The sequence below is a fragment of the Phyllostomus hastatus genome, unplaced genomic scaffold (genome assembly GCF_019186645.2).
Source record: "Phyllostomus hastatus isolate PE091 unplaced genomic scaffold, TTU_PhHast_1.1 phas_scaffold_501, whole genome shotgun sequence".
Lineage (NCBI taxonomy): Eukaryota > Metazoa > Chordata > Mammalia > Chiroptera > Phyllostomidae > Phyllostomus > Phyllostomus hastatus.
In genome coordinates this window covers 17511491-17536918 of record NW_025334033.1, presented here as the reverse complement: position 1 = coordinate 17536918, position 25428 = coordinate 17511491, and the positions used below count along the sequence as shown (strand labels likewise).

At 40.6% G+C, this 25428-nt stretch overlaps 1 protein-coding gene across 2 annotated transcripts in view; it reads left to right on the top strand.

Annotated features, from left to right (window-relative positions):
* DMXL2 (Dmx like 2) overlaps nt 1–12011 on the top strand; it is a 136473-nt gene extending 124462 nt beyond the window's left edge. Inside the window, exons 34-44 of one of the 2 annotated variants that reach the window (XM_045822403.1) lie at nt 741–803; nt 1598–1684; nt 1981–2102; nt 3244–3382; nt 4038–4098; nt 4236–4363; nt 4901–4978; nt 6830–6921; nt 7637–7689; nt 9622–9839; nt 10577–12011. In XM_045822403.1, coding sequence (XP_045678359.1) covers nt 741–803; nt 1598–1684; nt 1981–2102; nt 3244–3382; nt 4038–4098; nt 4236–4363; nt 4901–4978; nt 6830–6921; nt 7637–7689; nt 9622–9839; nt 10577–10786 — 1251 coding nt within the window. In that variant the 3' untranslated portion in view covers nt 10787–12011. The remainder of the gene's footprint in view (nt 1–740; nt 804–1597; nt 1685–1980; nt 2103–3243; nt 3383–4037; nt 4099–4235; nt 4364–4900; nt 4979–6829; nt 6922–7636; nt 7690–9621; nt 9840–10576) is intronic. The other variant, XM_045822404.1, reaches the window with a different exon arrangement.
* Nucleotides 12012–25428: the final 13417 nt, after the last annotated feature.

Here is a 25428-nt window from a genome sequence, read left to right as displayed (position 1 = left end):
GTGAAACAGTCGCTTCAGGGGGTGATAGGAGCAGTGTATTGCTCTCGTCAGGCTTCAGAGGTTTCCACAGCAAAGCAGAAGTATTTCTTCTGATCGTCCTCTTCCTCATGACCCTGCCATCGACCAGGGGCAAGTTATTTGTGTGATTTTTTTTCCTGTGCCTCATTTTATCAAACACTTATTTACTTACAAGGAGAAAAATCATATGATTAAGTAAATGGTTGATGTGAATTGTAATCCCTGAATTTCTTTTCACAGATATATTTCTTATGAGTAAGAATGAAATAATAATCAGTACTTTCAATCTGTGTTTAGAAATAAGTAGTTTTAATTTGTATTTGAAAGAAACTCCTACAGGATAAGAATCTGTGTATTATAGAGCGTGTCTGCTCATACAAGTAGGTTTTACTTTTAAAGATCACAGTTTAAATTAGAATTTTAAGTTACATAACTAATATACAAATAACTAATTTTTATTTTGAAATACCGTTTATATATGTAATAGTCACATTAACTTTAATTTTGCCTGGTTTGGTTTGCTTTGTGTTGTGTGTATCTGATGACATCACATTTTACTCAGTTTAATTTCTTTCATGATTTTTTGCTTTAAAAAAAACCTTGCCAAATTCATTTTTACCATCAAGTGATGGAGTGACCATTTCAGTTTGAAATTTTTTATTCTCTTTATAATTTTGTTTCATGCATGTGTTTTGTGTTCGTGGCGCTGTGGTGTTATTTAGTCTGTAGAAGAACATGTGGAGCAGGTCAAACAAAACTACGTAGCAGAAGATTGCCACATCAAGGTAGTATTCCAAACTCTTGTATTTAGCGCATTCTTTAAAGTTCAAGGAGCTAACACCTCATCTCTGATACTAACCATGACGTGCACAACTGGCTAACTAGTCTGAGTACTCATTGCTCCCATATACCTCAGTGATGGATGGTAGTAGATGCTGCACTGTATCTGGCTGGCTCTTCCTGCCGTTGGTCCTTCTCTCTTTTTGCTTTCTATTCCATCTCCACTTCAGTCACTTTTTCCAGTCTGTTCTTAAACATGATTGTCTTTCTTTCTTCTTGGTTCTGCCACTTCTTCCCTTTCTGTCACCTTTGACCCTAAGCCACTGCACCTTCCCCTCATCAAACTCCATCATTCCTTTCTATTTTCCTTTCCATCTTCTTATTCCTGTCTTATCACCCTTATTTTAAAATGTTTTATTTCTTTATGTGGCTCCTTTGTCTTTCTATGTCCTTTTTCCTCTACTCATGCCTCTTATAGTATCTTTGCACTCTTTTGGAAGAGGTAAGAGAGACACATTACTGTCATAAATACTAGTAAAAACTGTGCTGGCTATCTTTTATCACAATTAATTACTATCCTAGAATCAGACTGGAAATATTTATAATTGGGGTGATTAAAGGGTATCAGAGAAATGAAGCCAATTCCAAAGCTGATTTTCAACACCCTGAAATTACTGGTACCTTGTTACTTGCTGCTGCTGCTGCTGCTGCTACATTTTCTTCTTAGTGTTGTGGGGTGTGCAGATCTCTGCAGGGAGCTCTGCTGCAACAACTGACTTTGCTGATGAATGTTTTGTAGGTTGAAGCTGATTTGGGCTATCCAGGTGGAAAGGCAAAAATCATTCATAAGGAATCCGATATGATTATGGCATTTTCCATTAACAAGGTAAAAGCTTTAGTCATTATAAAGAATGTACTTTTAAAAATATTTATTTTTAGAGAGGGGGGAAGGGAGAAAGAGGGAAAGAAACTTTGATGTGAGAAACATCAATTGGTTGCCTCTCGGTATGCACCCCAGATAGGGACTGAACCTACAATCTAGGTGTGTGCCCTGGCTGGGAATCGAACCAGAAAACTTCTGCTTTGTGAGATGATGCCCAACCGAGCCACACTGCTCAGGGCAAGAATATATTTCTTTTTAGTGAAATTGCTTAAATTATTGACTCCACCTTTGCTTTACAGGCAAACTGTAATGAAGTTGTTTTGGCTTCAACACATGATGTACAAGAACTTGATGTTACTTCTCTACTGGCTTGTCAGTCGTACATGTGGATCGGGGAAGAATATGACAGAGAATCCAAAAGGTTTGATTGTCCAGTGTAGTCAGTTTTAAATGTAGTTTTCTTCAGAAGGTTAACTGGTTATGTATATGATTTGAATTATCTTGAAAAATATATTTGTGTCTATCATTTGGGTAGGAGACAAACATAATTGGTTTGGCTGCCAATAAAAGGCACTGGTTACATTAATGAGCAAATTATACTCATACTTGTTCTATTAGACCCTGAACTATTCACAGTGTTTGAGTCAGAGTAATCCCCAACACCACAGTCTAATGCTGACAAATGCCATTTTGACATTTAATCCCAAAGAAATGTCAGGAATTACACAATATTCAGTAAATTCAGCTTGCTTGGATAATTAAAGCAAAAAGTGTTATACACAGATTTATTCATTAGACTGATTGAGAATCACATTTACTAAATAATTTCCAGTGTTTCTTATTATCCCCTTATAAACATACCTTTTTTACAGATAAAAATGTAGACAACTTTGCTTTTCAGTAAAGCTGTGGACATTCACAGAGTGTTTGTGACACTTTCTGATTTGATGGCTCTCCTCCATGTTTGCCCTGCTCCCTTTGCTTCTCTCTAGACTCTTGAAAATTGTATGTGCTTGGGAATGGCGCCGTGATAACCTCGTTCTGTTGCGTTTTCTGTTTTGTCCATATATAATATGGCTAGATCACAGTACTGCACTTCAGGGTTGATGTGGCCATACAGTATGATATAGCCCATTGTAAAAATCACTCCAACATTTTAATGTAATAATTGGTACTGTACTTTAAGAAATCTTTAAACCCAAATTTCTTCAAAATATATGAATTTGATACATAGGATATCTGTACTTGAAAGCATATCAGTTTTTCTATATTTGATTTAAAAAATCTGTTAAATGCTTGAAAATAAAAATTTGTACAACTTGTGCAGCAATTAAATTACCACTGAACAACATTTGACTAAATTTGTATTTTGCCTAAAGGGAAAAAGTTAACCAGTAAGAAAATTGGTTATGATTAGGACATGGACCTAAGTTTTTCTCATGGGTATTCATTCATTTTTAAAGAATAAAAAAAATGTCCTGTATGTACATAAGAAGCTCTGTAATTGGAATTTGGGTTGAGTAAATGGAATGTTCACAATAACACATGCATGTTTTTCACAGTTCAGATGATATTGATTATCGTGGTTCCACTACGACTCTCTATCAGCCCAGCACACCCTCCTATTCAGCAAATCAGGCGCATCCACCTTCATCTCTGCCGTGGCTGGGTAGTGGACAGACTAGCACTGGAGCCAGTGTGGTATGTTGTTTACTGTTAGGATGGTTCTCGGGTACGGACTCCCTCAACATGACTTGAAATCGCTGTGACCTGGGACTGATCCTGAAGGTCAGGAGCGGTGACCAGTTAGTGGACCATAATAACAATAGCCAGAGTACTGTGAGTTCCTGTGTCAGGTGCAAGCGTTTTCTCACAACCACCCTAGGGTGGTAGGTGCTATCATTTTCCCCCCTTATCATTTTATAGATGAGCAAACTGAGAGGCACAGGGTGGTAAAGTGGAGTCAAAGAGGAAGTCATTCCTCCTCTCACTGTGTGAAAAGTGCATCAGTGACATTGCTGTTAGTCACCGTAGTTCTGTGAAGACTCCGGAGACACTCCCGAAGTCCTCCGGGTGGGGCATGTGGAGCAGAGTTCCCTTTATCACTACAGGAAGCTGCTTGGAATCTTCCCAGTCCACAGAGGCCAGGGCTCTGCCAGTGCGTGACTGCACTTCCTCACACTCTCCCCACCAGTGTCATCTGTTACTCGGTTCAGGAAATCCACAACAGGGTTTATTTCCATAATTAGCCAGTTGTAAAAGAATAAATTTACCAGAGATAGAATTGACCTGAACCATATCCCTCCTCACCTCTTATGCACAAAATAAATTCATTTTTTATTATCCTCTTTTAAAGCTTATGAAAAGAAACCTACATAATGTTAAGAGAATGACTTCACACCCAGTTCATCAGTACTGTAAGTATTGTATTTTATGGTCCAAGGATTGTAAAGAGCCCCTATCATTTTGAAGTTAATTTATAAAATGGAAAATATTGGAACTCTTTCTTTAGCTTGTTTATTTCTTATTTTTTGCTTATCCTCTTGTGGTTCAGATCTCACTGGTGCCCAGGATGGCAGTGTAAGGATGTTTGAATGGACTCGACCTCAGCAACTTGTCTGTTTCCGCCAGGCTGGCAATGCAAGGGTTACCAGATTATATTTTAATTCTCAAGGCAACAAGGTTAGTTCTTGGGGGTTACTGCTAAACTCATCTGAAAATAATTGTGGATATTTATGAGTAAAAGGTTAGTAAAACTCTTATCTAAAAGCAAAATCAGTGACCCTGTATTTAAGCTGAGTAGTTTGTTGGTGTCTGTTTATATATCTCTTCACCTCCCATCAAAAGCATAAATCCACAAAATTTTGTATACATTAATTATCCAGTTGAAGATACTAAATACTCTCTGAGGGTAAAGGACTCCATTGACTGTATTGGTGGTGCCCATAAGCACATTCAGGCACCTGAGAGAAACCTTTAGTTTCTTAATAAATTTTACTACAGGTGATTGGGAGAAAACAGTAAAATGGGTGTGGAAAGGTATTTAAAAGGTGACAGGATATTTATAGTATTTGGACTTTCCTGGGAATTATGGAATAGAAACGTGGGGATAGGCAGAATGTTAGTTAAGAGGAGACTAAGGACTCTGCTTTCCATAAATGTTTTACCTTTGATATGGATTCCAAGAAGCTGCGTTTAATGGTTACGCCTTCCTTACAGTGTGGTGTTGCAGATGGAGAGGGTTTTCTGAGTATCTGGCAAGTAAACCAGACGGCAGCAAATCCTAAACCCTACATGGTAAGTGTCCCTCCACATTCCCAGAGCGAGCAGAGGCCCCTTGTTTGTGAGTGTCTGTTTCAGACGGGGAGTCTCGCGGGTGGGTCTGGCGGGGAAGGGACCGGTCTGTGTGGCAGCCACAGCCCGGAACCCCTTATTGCCCCACTTTAGGCTGCGGTGACCCGAGGAGCAAACACCTTGTTTTTCACAGCCCAAAGGGTGACCATTATATTTGAAAATTTTCAAGAGCTTTCCCTGTGATGCTCCTACATAGGATACATTTTTTACACTTTTATCCATTTTGAAAACTATGTACATGTTCCATGTACAGTTGTCCCTCGGTGTCTGTGGGGGATTGGTTTCCAGGACCTCAAAAATCTGTGGATGTTCAAATCCCTTGTGTAAAATGGCATAGTATTTGCATATAATCTACTGTATACTTTAAATTAATTACACTACCTAATGCAATCTAAACTCTTTGTGAATAGTTGTCACACTATACTGTTTGGGGAATAATGAGAAGGAAAAAAGTCTGTACGTGTTCAATACTGATGCACCCATCTCTGGCCTAACTACATATACACATGAGCAGCAGTGCAGCTTTTTTTAAAAAATGTTTTTGATATACAGATATCTAGGTCTGACTGTATTTCAGTTTTCTCCAAAATTTTGTTTACTAGATTATAAAATAAACAATCCCAATAGGCCACTTTGTTCATTAACCCAAATCATATAAAACACTTGGTGATACAGACAAGCAAATTTTTCCTCGGTGGGGGTGAGGCGGGGAAGAGGTAGAAGATGATGCTGTCCTATGTGGAACTTCTGGCTTCATGTATTTTGATTTTATAGAAAGTCTTGAACCTTTGGGGTTTGGACAGATTCCCAAATACTTAAACATTTTTCTTTCCTAGACTATACACATGTTCTTTTTTTTTTAATTGTTGTTCAAGTACTGTTGTCTGCATTTTCCCCCACCCCAACACATGTTCTTAGGTATATCAAGTATTTCACCTAAATTGGTACACTATAGACTGTATCATAAAGTCTTCACAGAAATGGAAGTGATTGTGAATCTATCCCTTACCTTCAGACCAATCTATACTATGATAATTTCAAACAGAAAAATGCCTATTTTATTTTAAAATACCATGATATCCTCCTCCTGGGTCCTCACCTCCAAACTGCTCTCATCCAGCTCATCCAACAAGGAAAGTTCTGCCTGGTTCAGCAAACGGTTTCCCACCACGCAGGACTATCCTTAGGAGCTGTTTGCGACAGCCTTCAGCCTCTGGATTGTTTGCAGGACCACTTTTGCTCTTGTTTGTTTAAGTGTTAAAGCTCTCAACTGGGAGGTGAGGGCAGGGAGCACAGAGCCGTTGAAGGAAGGCGGGTGGTTACAAAGTTAATTGGACTGAAGGCCTTCATATTGCAGTCTAATAGCAGGGGGGCATGTAAGTTTTCCTCTGCAGGTTGTTGTTTATTATGATTTATATTATTATTTAAGGTTTATTAAGTATATTTGAAGTCACTAGCACTAAAATTATTTGATTGGACCCTCACTTAATGAAGCCATTTTAATTATATGAAGTTCACATACTTGGTATCTTCTTCCTTTATTATTGTATTCTGAAAAGTATACCCTTTAACTCCATGTTTTTACCATCCCTTTCCAGTTTAAAAAATTACTGGATTTTAGCCCAATAATATGCAAATAATAGCTAATCCTCTTATTTTCAATTATTTCTTATTCTAGATTTTTCAAAAACTGCTCTTAGCTCATGCATATGGCATATATTAGCAGAACTGTTTTTACTATACTGAATTTTATTGGACTTTTAGATAACGTCAGCTGCACTTTGTTTTCCATAGAACTGGCAGTGCCACAGTAAAGCCACAAGTGACTTTGCGTTCATTACCTCTTCCAGTCTAGTTGCCACATCTGGACAGTCCAATGACAACAGGTATGCTGACAGAGAAACAAAATAGGAAATAAGCAATTTTTAGGCAGATAGGAATTCTTGGATTTCTATTTAGGAGGCCTTTTCCATTCCAGAAATACAAAAACTTTCTTTGTTACATAATTCTTAGAGTAGTTTTCCTTACCAAAGAGAAAAGCAAAAATTACTTATAATTTAGTCTGTCAATAAGCATGTGTAATTACGTTAAAGCTACCCAGTCATTTCTTTGTATTGCTATTAATACTGTCATGTTCTTGAGAAGTAAAAAAGCATTTGGTAGCCTGTAGCCATCATTCTCAACATTTTCATTGACCTCGCACTGTTTTCACTGACAACACATGCCTATGAATAACCCCTGTCAGTTGCCTGCAGTGGTTCCCCTTCGGGCATAGAAGCATCCTTTCTGCTCAGGGAAATCAGTTTCCCTGGAGGGGTAATGCAAAAGAGAAGGGCCCCGAGGGCTGAGATGGGGCCAAGACCGTGTGAGACAGAACTGTGCAGCGTGAAAAGGTTACACTCTTAGAAGAGATATAGCCCCAGTCCCAGCCTCTACCCTCATCTTAGTTGAAAATCACTGCTTCATAAATGTGAGTGAACAAAAAAGATTCAATAAGATATTTGACTTTGAAGGCAGTTTGCCCCTAGTGAGGACTTACAACAATTGTTTATGATGTTGTTTCTGATGTATTTTTGTTATTGTTCTTTGTTTCTTTATAAGAAATGTATGTCTCTGGGACACTTTGATATCACCTGGAAACAGCCTCATTCATGGTGAGTTATGGTCTTTGATTTGTAATACACTCTGAAGGAATGCTTTCCTGGTTTTGTTTTAACCAGTGAATCCAGTCAGTGTTTTCATGGGTTGACAATGGATAAGTATTTAGAAAGAATAAGAATCTAAAAGTTAACTAGAGTATCTGGCCACCTTGCTGAGGTAAGCATGCGTGGCCAGAGAAGCCCGGCTAGCCTGGAGCCGTCTTTGGTTGTGTTCTCTTCCGAAATACGGTGTGGCCAGTAGTGCTACTGACAAGGCCGTGTAAGGAGTAGGTTGCAAAGTGTTCACTGAGCTCAGGAGAAATGAGATCATATTTTAAAGAATTAAACTTAACTATACAGTAAGAGCTAGAAATATGAACAATACCATTTAAATACTACTTATGTTTTAAAAGACAGCATTTTCCAAATTAGTGTCCTGACGGTCTGTCTTCCACCTCATGCTGCTGAGAGAATGCTCCATGCTCCACCCAACAAGTCTGGGTTAAAGCCGGCTGAATGTTCCCTAAAAACAAAGATTTCTCAGTCTTCTACTATGCTGATGTGGATTTTGAAAAGTGTAGTTATTTCCCATTTTTATTTTTCTTAAGTGCTGGGAAAGCATTTATTTCAAAAATGTATTTGGTGCTTAGATGATAAACAGGAAATGAGAGACAGTAATATTTTACTTTATCATTTTATTTTTGATCGTTTTTTAAGCTCTGAAAAATAAAATAAGATAGTTTTATACATGTGGACTTTTGAAACAGGGAGTAGTGTTGTAAAACAACACTAAAAGAAAGCTGGGGGCGCTATTCTTTATTTCCGTAAGTGTGCTCTACCCAGTACTGCATCGGTGCTCACGTTAGTACTGCTGAGCACTCCTGTGCGCAAGGCACTTCCGAGCCGGGAGTCCCTGCTGCTGACATAAGAGCTCTCAAAGGCCGTCCCACGCAGGTGCCAATATGGAATTTGTGTGTAGCCCTGTGCCAACAGCCAAGGTGTGTGCTGGCTCCTCGCTGAAGCCGAGAATAGTCCTTGCCTGGAGCTTGGCTCTGCCCCTCTAAGAAGTCGTTTGCTCTGATACAGAAGCCCTGCCTGCTAGTAATTGGTTCAACACTCACCATAGGGCTGTAGGTTTTGACAGGAAGGCCAACATCCCCTTGTCCTTAAGGCTGAGGTATTCCTCTAGGAGAAAACTGAGTGTTTCTGATCGGTGGTCAGTTGTCACTGTGCTCAGTGGGGTTTATTGGCTCCCAAGGCCTCAGGATTGAGTCAGGCGGCAATGTCGTTAGCCCACTGCCGGCCAGAGAACAAGCTGCTTCTCTGCTGGATCTCAAGGTGCCCACAGAAGGTGAATTTACATAATTGAATGACTTGTTTTGATTCATTAGTAGAATAATTCCGTCATATTTTTCCCATTTTTGTTGTTATCTTTTAAGGTTTTGCTGCTTAGTGGGTTATAGCTTTAATTAACATCCAGCCTCTTGGGAGTGCTAACTCCTTAACTTGTAGCTGGTTGCTTCCACACTGGAACAGCCACTGAGCCACACCAGCTAGGGCTCTGAGAAGAACTTTTGATGAGGCTGTGTGAATGGGCAGGAAGTAGGAGAGGGTAAATACTTGTCATTGGTGGCTGTTGGTGAGGTGGCTGAGTTATGTCATTCAGAAGCTTGGTCACCTCTGCACTTTTGCTTCTACATACTTCTTCTGAGGCAGCATAACTTAGTTTGGGCTTAAGGTTTAAACTTTGGGTATGTGTGTCTTCTTATTGAAATTTGGATAATATGTTTTCTGTCATTGCTTGGTATCTTTTTCAATACTTGGATCATGTGATCACAGAAATTAGGATGAAAAAATGTGCCTGTCTTATTTAAATGTGCATCGAAATACTACCAGAATTGCCAAGAGAGAAATGTATTGGGAAAGGCTCTTGTTTTACTTCTTCAGGTTTCACATGCCATGACCATGGTGCCACGGTACTTCAGTATGCGCCAAAACACCAGCTCCTGATATCCGGAGGTAGGAAGGGGTGTGTCTGCATTTTTGACATCAGGCAGAGACAGCTGATTCACACATTCCAGGCACATGACTCAGCCATTAAGGCTCTGGCTCTGGATCCCTGTGAGGAATTTTTTACTACAGGCTCAGCAGAAGGTAACATAAAGGTGAGTCAGTAGGAGAGGTTGTAATTGTATGTTGTCTTTATCTGCTGTCAAGACTGATGGGGAAGAAAAACCCCAAAACTCCCTACCGTGTTCTTCGAAGTGAGGGCATAAAGTGAAGTTTTCTGGAGATAATTGAATGTCTCTTACCATCCTTCCTTCCTTGCTTCTATATGCTTCTTTCTAAACCGTAATAGTTCAGAAAACCAGAGAATTAACTTCATTAGACTTCCAGGTTATTGAAAAGCCTTGAAAAGCTCTATTTTGTGTAAAGTGTAATGAGTTTAATTAATGCATGGATTTTTTTATGCAAATTGGTTCAACTCCTCCACACCTCCTCCCCTCTCCCACCTGTGCCCCCAGTACCTTACTGTTTTATATAGTTAAGGTGAGGTTTTTGCATAAGCGAGATAGTACTGTTCTTTTATATTGCCAGGGCCTAGCTTAGTGTTGGGGACATACTTAACTGAATTAACTTAAATATGTAATTGAATTTATAAATGGGGTAATGTGGTTAATATGAAATCACAAGAGGATGTGAAGAGAGAAATTTGAAAGAAGCAATAAAGTGTAAGGACAGTCAATCATCTATGTGGTATTATTTCTAATTAGATAAGCTGTCAGGAGACCAGTGAATGGGAAAGTTGGGCCAAAGGAACAGGAGATAAAACCATGTTTCTGCTTTTGGCTTCTCTTTGTGACTCACATTTTTTGTTTTCACTGTTTTTCTTTTAAACCAGGTTTGGAGATTGACAGGTCATGGTTTAATTCATTCATTTAAAAATGAACATGCTAAACAGTCCATATTCAGAAACCTTGGGGCTGGAGTCATGCAGATCGACATCATCCCGGGCAATCGGATCTTCTCCTGCGGGGCAGATGGCACTTTGAAGACGAGGGTTTTGCCCAGTGCTTTTAACATCTCTAATAGAATTCTTGACATTCTATAAACTTAAGATTTGGGACTTTATTTTTTATAAACATTTCAATTAAAAAACACACTGCAGTAATTATCAGGCATTTCTGCTTTCCAAGCAGTTAACGCATTGAAAATAATACAGAGAATCTCTGTGTAGAGTTTGCATCTGATTCAAGCTGAGTATTGCCTACACAGGTTGGTAGAATGACTGTGCATGTTCCTTTTATCATACTGACATACTTAAAAAAATCTAACTTAGTGTTCTACGAAGGGTAGCTATTCTTTACAGCATTTACTAAACCTGATTTGGAAAACATTATTAGTAAGTTATAGTAATGAGAAGGACCTCTGTACCAAATTAAGGAAGAAAATGTTGCTGGTTCAGGTTTTTCTTCCTATTCTTACAATGGATTGAAGCATGCCTCCAGTCTCCTTTGGTGAAGGAAGGATAGTCATAAGGAGTTGGAAGCTCTCGATCACCAGAAACACTTGCTAAGCTATGAAGCAGTGTGCAGTGACTCATTCCTTGCCCAGAGAGGTCACTTCCATTCTTTCCTGCTGAATATTTTTCCTGTTAGTGTTTAAACTGAGCTAGTACTGTAACTTGCAGATGAGTGCAAATTTAAATGCAGTGTTTTCCTCACGATTTGCACATTCACATTTTTCAAACTGCTAGTTTTTCTATTTAAACATTTGCTTTCTTGTTAGGAATGTAATAATGTGAACATGACATATTTGTAGTTAACCAGAACATGCCAGTTCAGTACTTTTTATTTTGTTATTCCAGTGTAGTGCCTTTTCTTTTCATGTATTCATGGTTAAACACTCACAACATTTGCAGGCTATGTTGAAACTATACCAATAGAACATTTCATATCATAATTAAAATGAATGTTAGGCTTTTTGTGGCCAGTTAATAGTTGATGAGATTGGTGATACTATTTATTACCACAGCCTATTGTATAAACTATGCAGAATTAAATATTATTTGCTTGTAAAATATTAGCCAATGTTGTCATATTTTGCTGTACCTTCTTGGTTTTGACCAAAAATATGTTGAGATATTGAAATCAATGTCTGTGTATTCAAATGTTTACCAGCAAATTGTCTCATCGTGTTAATGAGAATGCTTAATACCTGTATGATAAACAGTAAAATATAATGAAATAAAAGCACCTTTCTCCGAAGGCAATGTGATGTTCAGGCTGTGAAATACATATGTGAAAGAAAAATAAATGTTATTTGTTAGAGTTTTACCTTAGTTTGGTCTGACATTTTTTTGATAATATTTTAAACTGTTGAGATCATTTTACATTTGATAAAATATTTAACTTCTGGAAAAAATTTAAGCTGTTAGAGTGTAGTGCATTCATTCATGAATATTTACTGAGTTGTGAGCCATTGTAGGAATTGGAATATTAGTCAGCCATAAAAATGAAGGAGATATTATCTTTTGTGACACATGGATGGACCTGGAGAATATTATGCTAAGTGAAATGTAATAAACAAAATAGAAATGTACAGAGAATAGACTGACAGCTGTCAGAGAGGAACTAGGTGAAGGGGTTAAGAAAAAAATTCATAGTCACAGACAACAGAATGGTGATTACCAGAGGATGGGGGGTTGGGGAGAGGTAGAAAAGGGTAAAGGGGGCGTTAATGTTGATGGGCGGAGACTTGAGACTTGGGCTGGTGAACATATAATACAATATACAGATAATGTATTACAGAATTGTACCCCGAAACATATATAACTTTATTAGGTAGTGTAACCCTAATAAATTCAATAAAAAAAAAACCCACATCAGGATCCAAAAATAGAACATCAAAAAGAAACTCACTTCAGATGTAAGGACAACACAGACTGAGTGAAGATATGGAAGAAGATACTCCGTGCAAATTAAAACCAACAGAAAGACCCTGGCTGGCGTAGCTCAATGGATTGAGCACAGCCTGTGAACCAAAGTGTCACAGGTTTGATTCCTAGTCAGGGTATATGCCTGGGTTGCAGGCTATGACCCCCAGCAACCGCACATTAATGTTTCTCTCTTTCTATCTCCCTCCTTTCCCTCTCTAAAAATAAATAAATTTTTTATTAAAAAATGTAGCTTAAAAAAAAACAATAGAAAGCTGGGGTACTTAGACAAAATAGGCTTTAAAACAAATCTTGTAATAAGAGAGAAAGAAGGGTATTACATAATAATAAAGGGGTCAGTCCAATAAGAATATGTATGACATTTATAAATATCTATATGCCATGAATGTATAAAGCAAACATTAACAGATTTAAAGGGAAAAGTAAAAAAGCAACATTATAAGAATATGGAATGTTGATCCAAGGTGGTGGAATAGTTAAGTGCAAGCTACACTAACCTCCTAGGGCCAATCTGGAATTACAACTAAATTGTAGAGAAATTATCCAGAATAGCCAACTGAACACTAGTTGGAGAGAAGTGTTATAACCCAGGACAGACAGAAGAAACCACTTTACCGCAACAAGACTGGTAGGCAGGGTAGAGGAGGAACGAGAGGGCTGGCTGGGCTCCCATGGGCAGTAGCTGAAGTTCTAGAGGAATATTTCAGCAGCGGGGGGGTCCACCTGAGAAGAGTGGGGTCTAAACCCCAAGCTGGCCTCCCCAGCCTAAAGCACCAGAGGTGGAAAGGAACCCAGCTAACATCCAGCTGTGGAAAGCATCAGGAGTTCTGCCTATCAAGGAGAGATGGCTAGGACGCAGAGAGCCTTCTAAAGGGCCAAAGCACAAAATTTCATTTGCAGCCACTTACAAATGGGCACTGGCAGAGGGAGGGCAGAGTGGACTACAGACATTTGAGGAGAGTCTGGGGTTGGTGGTTCTGAGGAAAGAACTGAAGGAAGAACTACCAGGATCCCTGTGCTGAGTCATTCCCCATACTGCAGAAGCCATCTTTCTCAGGCAGAGCACTCCTCTCCAAGTGGCATCAGTGTGAAGGGAAGCAATGACCCTTATCCTGTGGTGCTTAAGCTGGGCTGCTGATTACAACTTGATTAGATTAACAACTGATCAGTTAAACAGCTGATCAGTTTAACAAGGTGGAAAATACAAAGAAGCAGCCAAAATGGGAAGACAAAGAAACAGACCCCAAATGAAAGAAGACAATTCTCTGGAAGAACTAGAAAAATTGGAGGTAAGCAATTTATTAGAGTGTTTAGAGTAATGATTATAAGAATACTCAACAGCTTTGAAAAAGACATAGAAACCATAAAAAAAAGGACCAGTCAGAAGTAATGTAATATCAAATGGATAATACACAGGAAGGAATAAACAGCAGATTATATGAAACAGATGATTGAATCAGTGTTTCAGAAGACAAGGTAGGAAAAAATACCCAGGCAGAGCAGCAAAAAAAAATATTTAAAAAAATGAGAACATAAACATTTTGGACAACATGAAGCAAAATAACATCCACATCATGGGAATACCAGGAGAATAGAGGGAACAAGGAATTGAGAACCTATTTGAAGTAGTAATGACTGGAAACTTCCCTAACCTTGTGAAGGAAAAAGACACACAAGTCCAGGAAGCTCAGAGAGTCCCAAGCAAATCAGACCCAAAGCGGCTTACACCAAGACACATCATGAAGTGACAAGGCTCAAAGACAAGGAGTGAATCCTAAAAGTCACAAGAGAAAAGCAGGTAGTTACATACGAGGGCATACCAATAGACTGGCATCTGATTACTCAACAAAAACATTTCAGGCCAGAAGGCAGTGGTGCGAAATATGCAAGGTGATGAAAAGTAAGGACCTACAATCAAGACTACTTTATCCAGCAAGGCTATCATTTAAAATCAAAGGAGAAATAAGGAGCTTCCCAACCAGAAAAAGCTAAAGGAGTTTGTTAACACCAAACCACTACAGCAACAAATGTTAAAGGGCTTGCTTGAAGAAGGAGGAGAAGGAGGAAGAAAAAAAGGAGGAGGAGGAAGAGGGGAAAGAAGAGAAAGAAAAAGGGAAACCATCTAAAATGGGACTAAGTACGTATCTATCAATAATCATCTTAAATGTAAATGGCTTAAATGCTCCAAAGTACATAGGGTAGCTGAATGGATAAGAAAACAAGACCCATATATATGATGCCTCCAAGATACCCATTTCAATAGAAAGATATATAAGATTAAAAGTAAAGGGATGGAAAAAGATACTTCATGCAAATGGAAAGAAAAACAAACCTGGGGCAACAGTACTTATATCCGACAAAATAGACTTTAAAATGAAGGCTATAGTAAGAGACAAGGATACTACATAATGATAAAGGGAACAATCCAACAGGACAAAAACCTAGAAAACATTTATACATCTAGCATAGGAGCACCTAAATATGTAAAGCAAATCTTGATGGACATAAAGGGAGAGATAGACAGAAATACAGTCATAGTCAGGGTGTTTTAACACCTCATTGACTTAAATGGAGAGATCTTCCAGACAGAAAATCAACAATTAAGGAGACTGTCACCTTAAATGACACACTAGATCAAATGGATTTAATTGGTATCTTCAGAGCATCTCAACCAAAACAGCAGAATATACATACTTCAGAATATACATACTTTTCAAGTGCACATGAAAGGTTTTCTGGGATAGACCACATTTTAGGACACAAAACAAGTCTCAGTAAGTTTAAGAAGATTGAAACCATATCCAGGCATCTTCTCTGATCAAAATGCTATGAAACTACAAATCAATCACAAGAACACTGGAAAATACACAAAGACATGGAAGCTAAATAACATGTTATTAAACAGCGAATGGGTCAACAATAAGATAGAGGAAGAAATCAGAAAATACCTTGAAAGAAATGAAAACGACGACACAACCATCCAAAATCTATGGGACACTGGGAAAGGAATCATAAGAGGGAATTCATAACATTATAGGCCTATGTAAAAAAAAAAAAAGAAAAAAAGAAAAGAAAAAAAAACACTCAAATAACCAATCTAACTTCACATTCAAACTTGAAAAAGAAAAACAAAGCCCAATGTGAGTAGAAGGAAGGAAATAATGAAGACCAGAACAGAAATAAATGAAATAGTCTTAAAAAAAAAAGACACAAAAGATCAATGAATCCAAGAGCTGGTTTTTTACAAAGATAAATGAGATTGATGAATCTTTAACCAGACTCATCAAAGGGGGAAAAAAGAAGAGAAAACAACCAAATTAAAATCAGAAGTGAAAGAGGAGAAATAACAACTGACACCAAAGAAATACAAAGCACTAAGAAAATATTACGAACAAATATGCCGACAAACTGGGCATCCTGGACAAAATGGATAAATTCCTAGAAACATACAATCTTCAAAAAATAAAACAGGAAGAATTAGAGAATCTGAAGAGATAGGTTACACTTAATGAAATTGAAGCAGTAAAAAAAAAAAGACCCCAAAACTCCCAAAATACAAAAGCCCTGGACCAGATGGCTTCACAGGTGAATTTTACTAAACATTTCAAGAACTAGTATCTCTCCTCAAACTATTTCATAAAATTCAAGAGGAGGGATGGCTCCCAAACTCATTTTATGAGGTCAGCATTATCCTAACTGCAAAACCAGATAAACACTACAAAGAAAAATTATAGGCCAATATCCCTGATGAACATAGATGCTAAAATCCTCAACAAACTACTAGTAAACCGAATACAGCAATGCATGAAAAAGATTATATACCATGATCAAGGGGGATTTATTCTGGGAATGCAAGGTAGGTACAACATTCACAAATCAATAAATGTGGTTCACTATAGGAAACCTATCCAGGTGGAGTGGCAAATGTAGCCCAGCCCTACTGGAAAGCCTGTAGGTGCATGTCAGCACACAGGATGCCAAACCCACAGATCAGCTTTCCCGTGGGAGACCAGGCCTGCATTATACTGAGGCTGCTTTGAGGCTTGCTCTTGCTAAAACTCCATCCTGAGTTGAAGCAGCAAATGCTTACTGCATATCTTTAAAGTAACTTCCTGAAATCTGTGCTAATTCTCCCAAGGACAGAATGTAACCAGACCAATTACTATTATCATTCCCTTGCATTTGCAAAAGTTTTTCCTTGTTAATCTGTAGGAAGTAATCAGTAACATCCTTTCCTTTGTTATCTGTAAAAGTAATCACCTAAAGCAAACCTGAGCATAATGAATGAAAACCTTCTTTGATGTATTATGCTATTAGAAAGCCAATAAAAGCTTGTCAAGGCAAGGGTCGGGGCGCTCCCCCCATGAGAGAATGGCTGTGCCATCCCTTTTTCTCCGCAGGACTTCAGTAGTCCATGTGAATTTGTTTTGTCTCATCCATAACACTGCGGACACTGCTGACCAGAGTCCACATCATCTGGTGCCTGTAACAGGGACCCAGGGATATGAGCTGTGGTGGACAATACACCAACTTGGTTGGAGTGCACGCATCAGCTCATGTAAGGGCCGACACCGAGTGCTTTTTGTAGGGTGTGTTGGATTTCAGAGGAAAAGGGGTTTCTTTCAAGGTCATCCTCTCTTGTGACTGCTTTACATCGGCACCCTCTTTAATAAGTAGGAGCCTTGCTCTCTCTCCCAAGCTTTCACTGCAATCTTGGGGGCACGGGTCGAGCAATTAAGAGCCACAAGGGCACTTGCCGCTACAAGGTACTGTGAGAGGATAAGCTAGGATGTGGACCCAGACAGAACACTAGGTTTTTCGCCAGCTGCAAGCAAAAGTCCATGCAACGAGAGGCTCGTAAAGGAGAGGCACTGTAAAAACACTCACAAGCCCATTCCCATGGCACAACCTCCAAATAGGTCTAGGCTTGGGAGAAAGAGCAAAGACTCCCTTTAATCAGCTTTAAAAACAGCAACTAATTGCAGGGCTATTTACAAGCATATCAGCAAATTCTTTCTCTCAATCCGCCTCTTGTGGTCCTTTTGATTTTGCCTTCTCCCTCCATCTGCCTGCATAAGGAAAAGCGAATAGTGAACGAGTGTTTCAGTTTTGACTGGACTCCAAAAATTGGTTTCCAGAAGAATTTAGTGTTAGTCACAGGTTTTGTATGAGAGCCTTAGGCACTTGTCAAGCTGCAAAGACAAAAGGCACTTCCTCCCTTTGGCTTGAGAAATCTAGTGTTCTCATGTGAGTTGAAACCTTGTGAGGGTGTCTGGGATCAATTCCTGAGACATGCAGGGGCCTTATAGGGACCTCCAAAATGACTTAATCTAACTTCTGGCTTGTCCGGGAAAGTGTGATATAAAGGTTGGTCACTTAGGGCTTTGAGCTCCCCCCTTGCAGTCCTAAATGCTTGGGGGAGGACCTGAGACCCATAGGCGGTGTTAGGGTACCCAGAATGTCTGGTATCCCCTTCCTGACTGTCTTCCACCAACAGCACATTTTGATCCACTACATTCTTTTCACTAGCAAGAAGTAGAATTTAAAGGTGTAGACAGTGAAAACAAAACCGAAACTGGCTTTGTAATCATTGTGCTCGTGGCAGGAGGAATTTCAGAAAAGGTTTTTAATTTATTAAGGAATTTCTTTAAAGATTTCTACGAATCCTCTACCATGGGGAATGGGCTCTCTAAGGAACAAGAGCAATGTTTTAAGCTAATTCAGCAGCTTTTTAAGGCTACTGGATGTCTCCCAGATGAGGGATCTTTAGATTTATGGGGAAAAGCAGGGCAGAGAAGCCCTTATAATCAGGAAAGCTTAGACAAAAAGAGAAGGGGCCTGTGTATGCCAGCCAGACCCTTCCTGTGGGTCACCCCAGCTGCAGCGGGCGTCACAGCTGTGCCGAATGAGCCCAGCCTGGGTGCTGGCTCTCACGTGCCCACAGCACAGTGGGTGTGGGTTATGGAACTGGAAAAGGACAAAGGAGCCAAAAAGAATGGGGGAATCTTAGGTAGTCTCTCTGAGAGACAGGAAAGAATAGTTGCTGAGTGTGGGCAGCTCTGGTTGTCAGACTTCCTGAATTTGAATCCTAATTTCACTGTTTACAGGCTGAGTGGCAGTGGGTGAGTTTCTTAATCTCTTTTAGTCTGGAAAATGGGGATAAAAAGATTTATACTTTATGGGCTTCCCATGAGGATCACATTGTTACAGAACACAACAAGCGGGGGGGGGGGGGCCTGAGACAATATACTATTATTGAAAGAAGGCCCCGGGTCCGTTATGTCCGCTGCCAGAGGAAAGACGTCTCTCAATGCCAGAGGTTTGTGAAAAGGAAAGGAAATGTTTATTTAATGCTATACAAACTTCAAGTAATGACCTAATGTCTTTATCAAAAATCCTAAAGTCCCTAAAAGCACCCACAAACAGACACAGTCCTTCCTTCCTTCCCCCTTTGCCCAGTCCAGAGTACTGTATCTCAGGAAAGGAAATAGAAGTCCATGGCTCAGGCAGTCCTCTGGTTCTTCCCAGTTAGTACTCCATCTTGACTGGGAGACCTCCCTGGGTTCCCGGCACCCTCAGCTGAGTTGCCGGGATCTCTGCTAAAACCAGGTGGTGGTTCCCCCTTCTAAAGCTGTGGGGGTCCCCACTCTGTCCAGGCCTTGTGGTTCTCCCTCTTAGGGCTGCGCATGGCTCTCTTCCTCAGGGTGCGCATGGCTCTCCTTCCTAAAGCAGCATGGTTCTCCCTCCTAATGGCCGCCAAGTCTGGGTTTTAAATCCCCACGGCCAATCTTCCTCTGCAGCCTCATTTCCGACTCCTCCCACACTCGGCTTCACATGCCAGAACTCGTATCCTTCCAGCTTTACTGGGCTGCCATCTTGAGTCTGGGCAGGCGTGGCCCCCTATCCTGGAGCCAATCTGCTCTGAGCTCCCACGCAGGCGCTGTAGCATGGGGGGTCTGCACCCAGTCACGTCTTGGTGGGGAAGTTACTTCCATTCCCCTGGCTCAGGGCATGGCCACAGCTATGTAACATATCTAAGTGACTAGCCAAAGGCTATAGATATGTTAAATGACCACGCCAGAGGGTAGCTGCAAGGCTGTTGCTATGCAAAACAGATCTCAGTGGCCCTGCTCCATTTGTCCCTTCCCCCAACCCACACCCTGGGTGGGGGGATGGAGACATCTTAAAATCTCCTGGACACCTTAAGTTCTGGACCACATTTCAAATGCCCATTTGGGGTCCCCCCTCTTGGCTGCACCCTGTAACAACATGAGTTGATGCACCTGCAGCCGTGAGTGCAGTACCTGGCATGCAGAAAGCACTCTGCAGACGTGAACCAGGACAGTGACACTGATGTCACCACTACTGTGGTATTCCTTTTCTAGGCTTTGGAGAAATGAAGAACATACCACGTCTTGTGTGCGCAATAACCTTTGACATAGTGACCCCCATCCTCTAGGAGTGGCGGATAAAATATTCTTAAACATAAGCACCATTGGAAGTAGCATGAGCTTAACCCAGGTAAGAACAAATTCAGCTTTCCACTGTGTTTCTCCTTTACTCCCACACTGGAACCACTCACGATAATTTTGACACTAGATATGTGGAGGTTATTTCCCTACACCAACCAATTCTTGGACACAGCTGGGTGACCAATTCACTCAATTCTGACACCCTGCTTAGAGACAGCATAAGATCCCAAGGTTAAGGGCTCAGTCCTGCAAGACTGCCCTGTCCTCCTCCTCTCCCGCCACTGCAGATGCTAATCAAAAGTCCTGGTTATCACCTGTGCTTCTGATCGATCAGAGGTTTGCACAGCCTCCTTCTTAGGTTCAATTAATTTGCTAGAGGAGCTCAAAGAACCCAAAGAAACATTTTACTTACTGTATCATCAGCTTATTATGAAAGGATGTCACTCAGGCAGAGCCAGATGGCAGAGATGCATAGAACGAGATGTGGGGAAAGGATGTACAGCTTTCACGAGGGTGCCACGTGAGGGTGCCACTCTCCCGCATTTCTGCGCGTTCACCAACCCAGGAGCTCTCCAAAACTGGTCCTTTTGGGTTTTTATGGAGGATGCATGCAGAGGCATAATTGTTAAATCACTGGCCATTAACGACCTATTCAACCTCCAGACCCTCTTCCTTCCTGAGGTCCAGGGGTGGGACTAAAACTTCCAACCCTCCAATCATATGGTTGGTTATTAGGGGCTTTCCAAAAGCCACCTCATTAACATAAGAAAAGACACCTTTATGACTCTCCTCCCAGGAAATTCTAAGGGAAATTCTAAGGGTTTTAGGGGTTTGTGCCATAAATCGGGAGGAAGACCAAACATGTTTCTTATAAATCGCCGTATCACACCAGGGCTCAGCAAACCAGCCTGCAACTCATCTTGGCCCCAGTGCCTGTTTTTGCACAGTCTGCTGGCTAACAATGGCCTTTGCATTTTTATATAGTTAAAAAAATAAAAAATAAAAGCATTGTGTGACACATGAAAATTTTAAAATTCAAGTTTCAGTGTCCATAAATAAAGTTGTATTGGAATACAGGCATGCTCACTCATTTATATATTGTCTGGTTATTTTCAGCTACAACAACAGAGTTAAGTGGTTGCAGCAGTGTGGGCTGCAAAGCCTAAAATATTTATTATCAGACCTCTTGGGGAAAAATATTTTCCAGCAAGCTTGATGTAACCCACCCTTAAATTTCCCCTTAATTTCCAAAGGACCACAAACACTACACAAACTGCAGCTCAGAGCAGCCAATCCAGACACCCCATCCTGCATGGCTCAGTCCCAGTCTTGCCTTGTCCAGGTCCTCACCTTGGTTTAGTGACCTTCTTTTTCTGGGAGTTCAACCTTCATTGGAGCTTGGCAACTTTTATCTTCAAGTCCAGTTTCTGGTCCCCAGCTTTTTTTGTCCTTCTATTGCCAGAGGCGAGAGCCTCTTTTTGTGCTGCTAAGGAGGCCCTAAGCTCCCCCCGCCTTGTAGCTCTCAGTAGTTAATTACTCTCAGCTTTTTCTTGTATTTTTCCAGAGGACCAATCAAGCTTAGCAATAACCACCTGATTTTATTATGCTTTTAGTCTCTTTCCATAATTCTCAAACACCTGATCCATAATGTTAGCTAACGTATACCCTTCCAGATTATCACCAATGAAAGTTTGGACAGTTGGACAACCTTCTGGTCCCAGTGGTTCTTTGTGGGCAATCTACTACCAGCCAAGGGGCCCTCATTTGTAAACAGGTGGTGAATGATCCAACTGAGCACCCACCTCAGTGGCTTCTTACTGGGACTATACCTGGTCAGGGTTGTCAAATTTAACAAATATAGATACAGGACTCCCAGTTAAAAATGGGCTTCTAATAAGTGATTTTCTAGTAGAAACATATCCCATACCATATCTGGGACATACCTATACTGAAAAATTTTGTTGTTGTTCTTTATCAGAAATTAAAATTTAGCCGGGCAACCCTGCAACGCGCTGGGTTTCCCAGGCACAAACTGGGATGGAGTTTAGGCAGGTGCCATTGAAGAGTGCTTAGTCCAACACCTGGAGAAGGGAGCAGAAGGAAGCAGGAAGGAAAAGTCAGTCTGCAATGCAGGCCCCATGACACATGTGGCTGAACCCCGGAGAGCTCTGGCACTAGGAGGGCCTCTTAGAATAGTTCCAAGTTGGGCTCAAGTATCCAGGCTGTCATAGGCACAGAGCAGTCACTGGATGAGGGGATGTGTCCTGGGCGAAGAGTGTCTCTACCACCAAGGCAACACTGGAATGGGGAGACAGCGCTCCCGGCATCAGGGGCACAGCGCCTTTCCCGGCGGGGAATCCAGATAGAGTGAGTGCATCACAGTGTCCACTACATTCGTAGAGAGGATTAAAACATTGAGTAGAGAGGATAGATGATGTTTAAGGACATTTCCTCTTGAGCATCCAAGATTAAGTGAAATATGTACAAATTGAAATTGCCTGGACAAGATATGGCACAGAGATGGTCAGCCCCAGGTGGCAGCCACTTTGATGTCTCCAGAACTGTGGGCCTGGGAGGGTCATCCAATGGTGGAGGTAGTGTTTAGAATAACACATGGCACTGGGCACCCAGAGGGGGGTGGTGGGCATCGCTGTGCTGACAGCTTCTTTGCAGGGAGTGTGCTCTGCCTGACTAGGCGGAGTTTGGCATACTCCTCTAGGTACAGGTTTTAAAAAGGAATGCTTTTAAAAACATGTTCAATGTGGATTATTTCCACTTGCCAATGACAAAGACCAGATCCTCCTTACTCTGGAAGAGGAAGGGGTGGGGGGAGAATGATCATAAAGTCGGGATACAGCATCTCCTGTTGATGCATGCTGGCACCTAGGCTGTGATGTTGAGTGAATGACCTTCTCTGGCTTCACTTGCTTAGACTGTAACCTGAGAGGGCTGGATCGGGTGTTCCGTGAAGGTCCCGTCTAGTGCTGACCTTCTGTAACCCTGTGGTTCTGTGCGTGGCCTCTTGGCAAATGAGTTTGGGACACTGACAATGCTGGACACAAGAGCTTAGCACTTTTATAAGTAGGTTTTGGTTTTTTTTTTTAACATCTTAGAGGCAGTTTAATCACAATTTCTTAAGTAGCTCGGTATTAAAGACTGGTCATAGTAGATTGTTTGGCGAGAAAGTAGTGAGGCAGATTAATTTCATTCTTATTTTAACTCTAACAGTGAGTGGCTGTAAGACTGGATATCTTAGCACCACATGCAAGGTCTGTGTAGTACAGTCAGAAAGGCAAGACTTCTATTTTCTTTGTGGACTTTTATTTTTTCTTATATTTTAAGGACAAAAGTCATCAGCAGTACCTGTCTCGGCCGCCTGCTAACAGAGACACTTCTAGAGAAGGTTATGAAGAAGCTCTATAGACCAAAGCAGCGTGTTCTTGAACTGTTTTTTTAAAAAAATTATTATTACTCAGGGGCAGTTTCATTGTAAATTTGCTGCACAACTGAGGGACCTTTTTTGTTTTGTTCTGGTGGTGTGAGGTGTTAACTACCCAATCAAACCGTCCAGCAGACAGAAGCTGTCGGTGCTGTGTCCCTGACCAGCACTGGAATAAAGCCATAGGAACAGCAGGGTCACTCTGGCTTCCTGCAGGAACGAACTATAAAAATAATGACTATAATTTACCAAGAATTCTATTATTTTCAGAGCATTTCTCATTCACATAGAGAAATCAAAGGAGGTTAAGTAATACTATACCCACATTTTACAAGAAACAGAAGTTCAAGGCATTAAGAAGTTGCTCAAATTCATTCAAATCCAATTATATTTTTTTTCATTTTTTTAGCCCCAAATGTATGTCCTTTTCAGTTGCCTCATCTATGCCAATACATTAGCAAGTTTTCATTGCACTTATGTCTGTGTATATGCAGTCCTAGTTACTAGTGTTACATTTTTCATATTTTTCCATAGAGAAAACATAGTCTGTATCAGCGAGTTTCTAGTATTTAGAAGGGGCTAGCAAACTGTAGGAGTTTCCATGGAGATGCCACCCTGTGCAATCCCACCACAAGGTTGCTTTGGTTGTTGTTTTACTTTTGAATGTTGCATGTAAATTGCAAAGCATTAAAAATAACAATACACTTGTTTCAACATGTGATTGATTGTGTTCAGCAATGATTATTTTATTGACTAATTAGATTAAAGTTAAACAAAATTACAACCCCAAAAAGAAACATTCACCATTATTCATTTGTTTTTGAGAATTGTTCAGAGTCTGTGGTTACGGTTGGGAAATGATTACCTTTAATGACGTGCTGCACAAGGTCACAGCAGTGGGATGAAAATGGAAAAGCCCTATCACACAAACATTTCTCCTTCGACGGTTAATACACACAGTCATAGCCAACATGTCCTCTGTGCAGCTGGAAAACGACACCTGGCTCTTCAGGAACTGGCGTGTCTCATTCGACTTTTCCCCTTGTGACCTTGAGGGAAATAAGACTGTCAAGATGCCTAAGATCAGAACTCAGTCATTTGAAAACTTCCACTCCAGAACTCTTTCTCTGTCCTAACACCTGTCCTCAGTGATGCGATGAGACCATCCCCACCTGCACGGCTTCAATCAGAGGCATTATCAGTTGAAAGAATGCTTTGAAATAGGGTCCAACCTACCTTTGAGGTTGGGGTGGGTGGTTTTACTTACTTGGTAGTGGGAGGCTATCTACTTTAGATGAAAGAAGAATTAGAGAATTATCTGGTTTGGTTCTGATGTTGGAAGTGCAGAGTTTTGGAAAGTGCTTTAAAGCAACGTTGGTAATAAGTGACAGCGGAGGCTGCGGAGACGTTATCTGGACTTAAAAGCATTCGGTTGTGCATCTGCTTTAGCAGAGAGCCCAGACCTCTTGTTTCTTTAATCAAGCACTGCTTGCAGGAAAGAATGAGTAAAATCTTAGTTCTTCCTCTCTGTAAAGGCAGACTCCCAACGGTATAAAATTATCCACAAGAACTTGATCAAACTTGGTTGCCCTTTTATTACTCTGCCATAACAAAAACAAAACACGCATCCCACTACAAGCTTCTCCAGTAGTGAGTGTGCAATTCTTTACCCACAACTAGGGGAACCAAGATAGGTCAGATGTCAAGCAAGACTGGGGGTTCTAAAACGTCTTCCTGAAAGGGATATGTGCGAATTTAGTAACTAACCTTTTTGGTTGCTTCCACACATACAGTTAGTGTTGCGCATATTACTGTCAGTACAGGGCTATTGCTATGGAATTATGTTCACATCCAGGTCTTCTGTGTCCAGCGATGCGACACATATA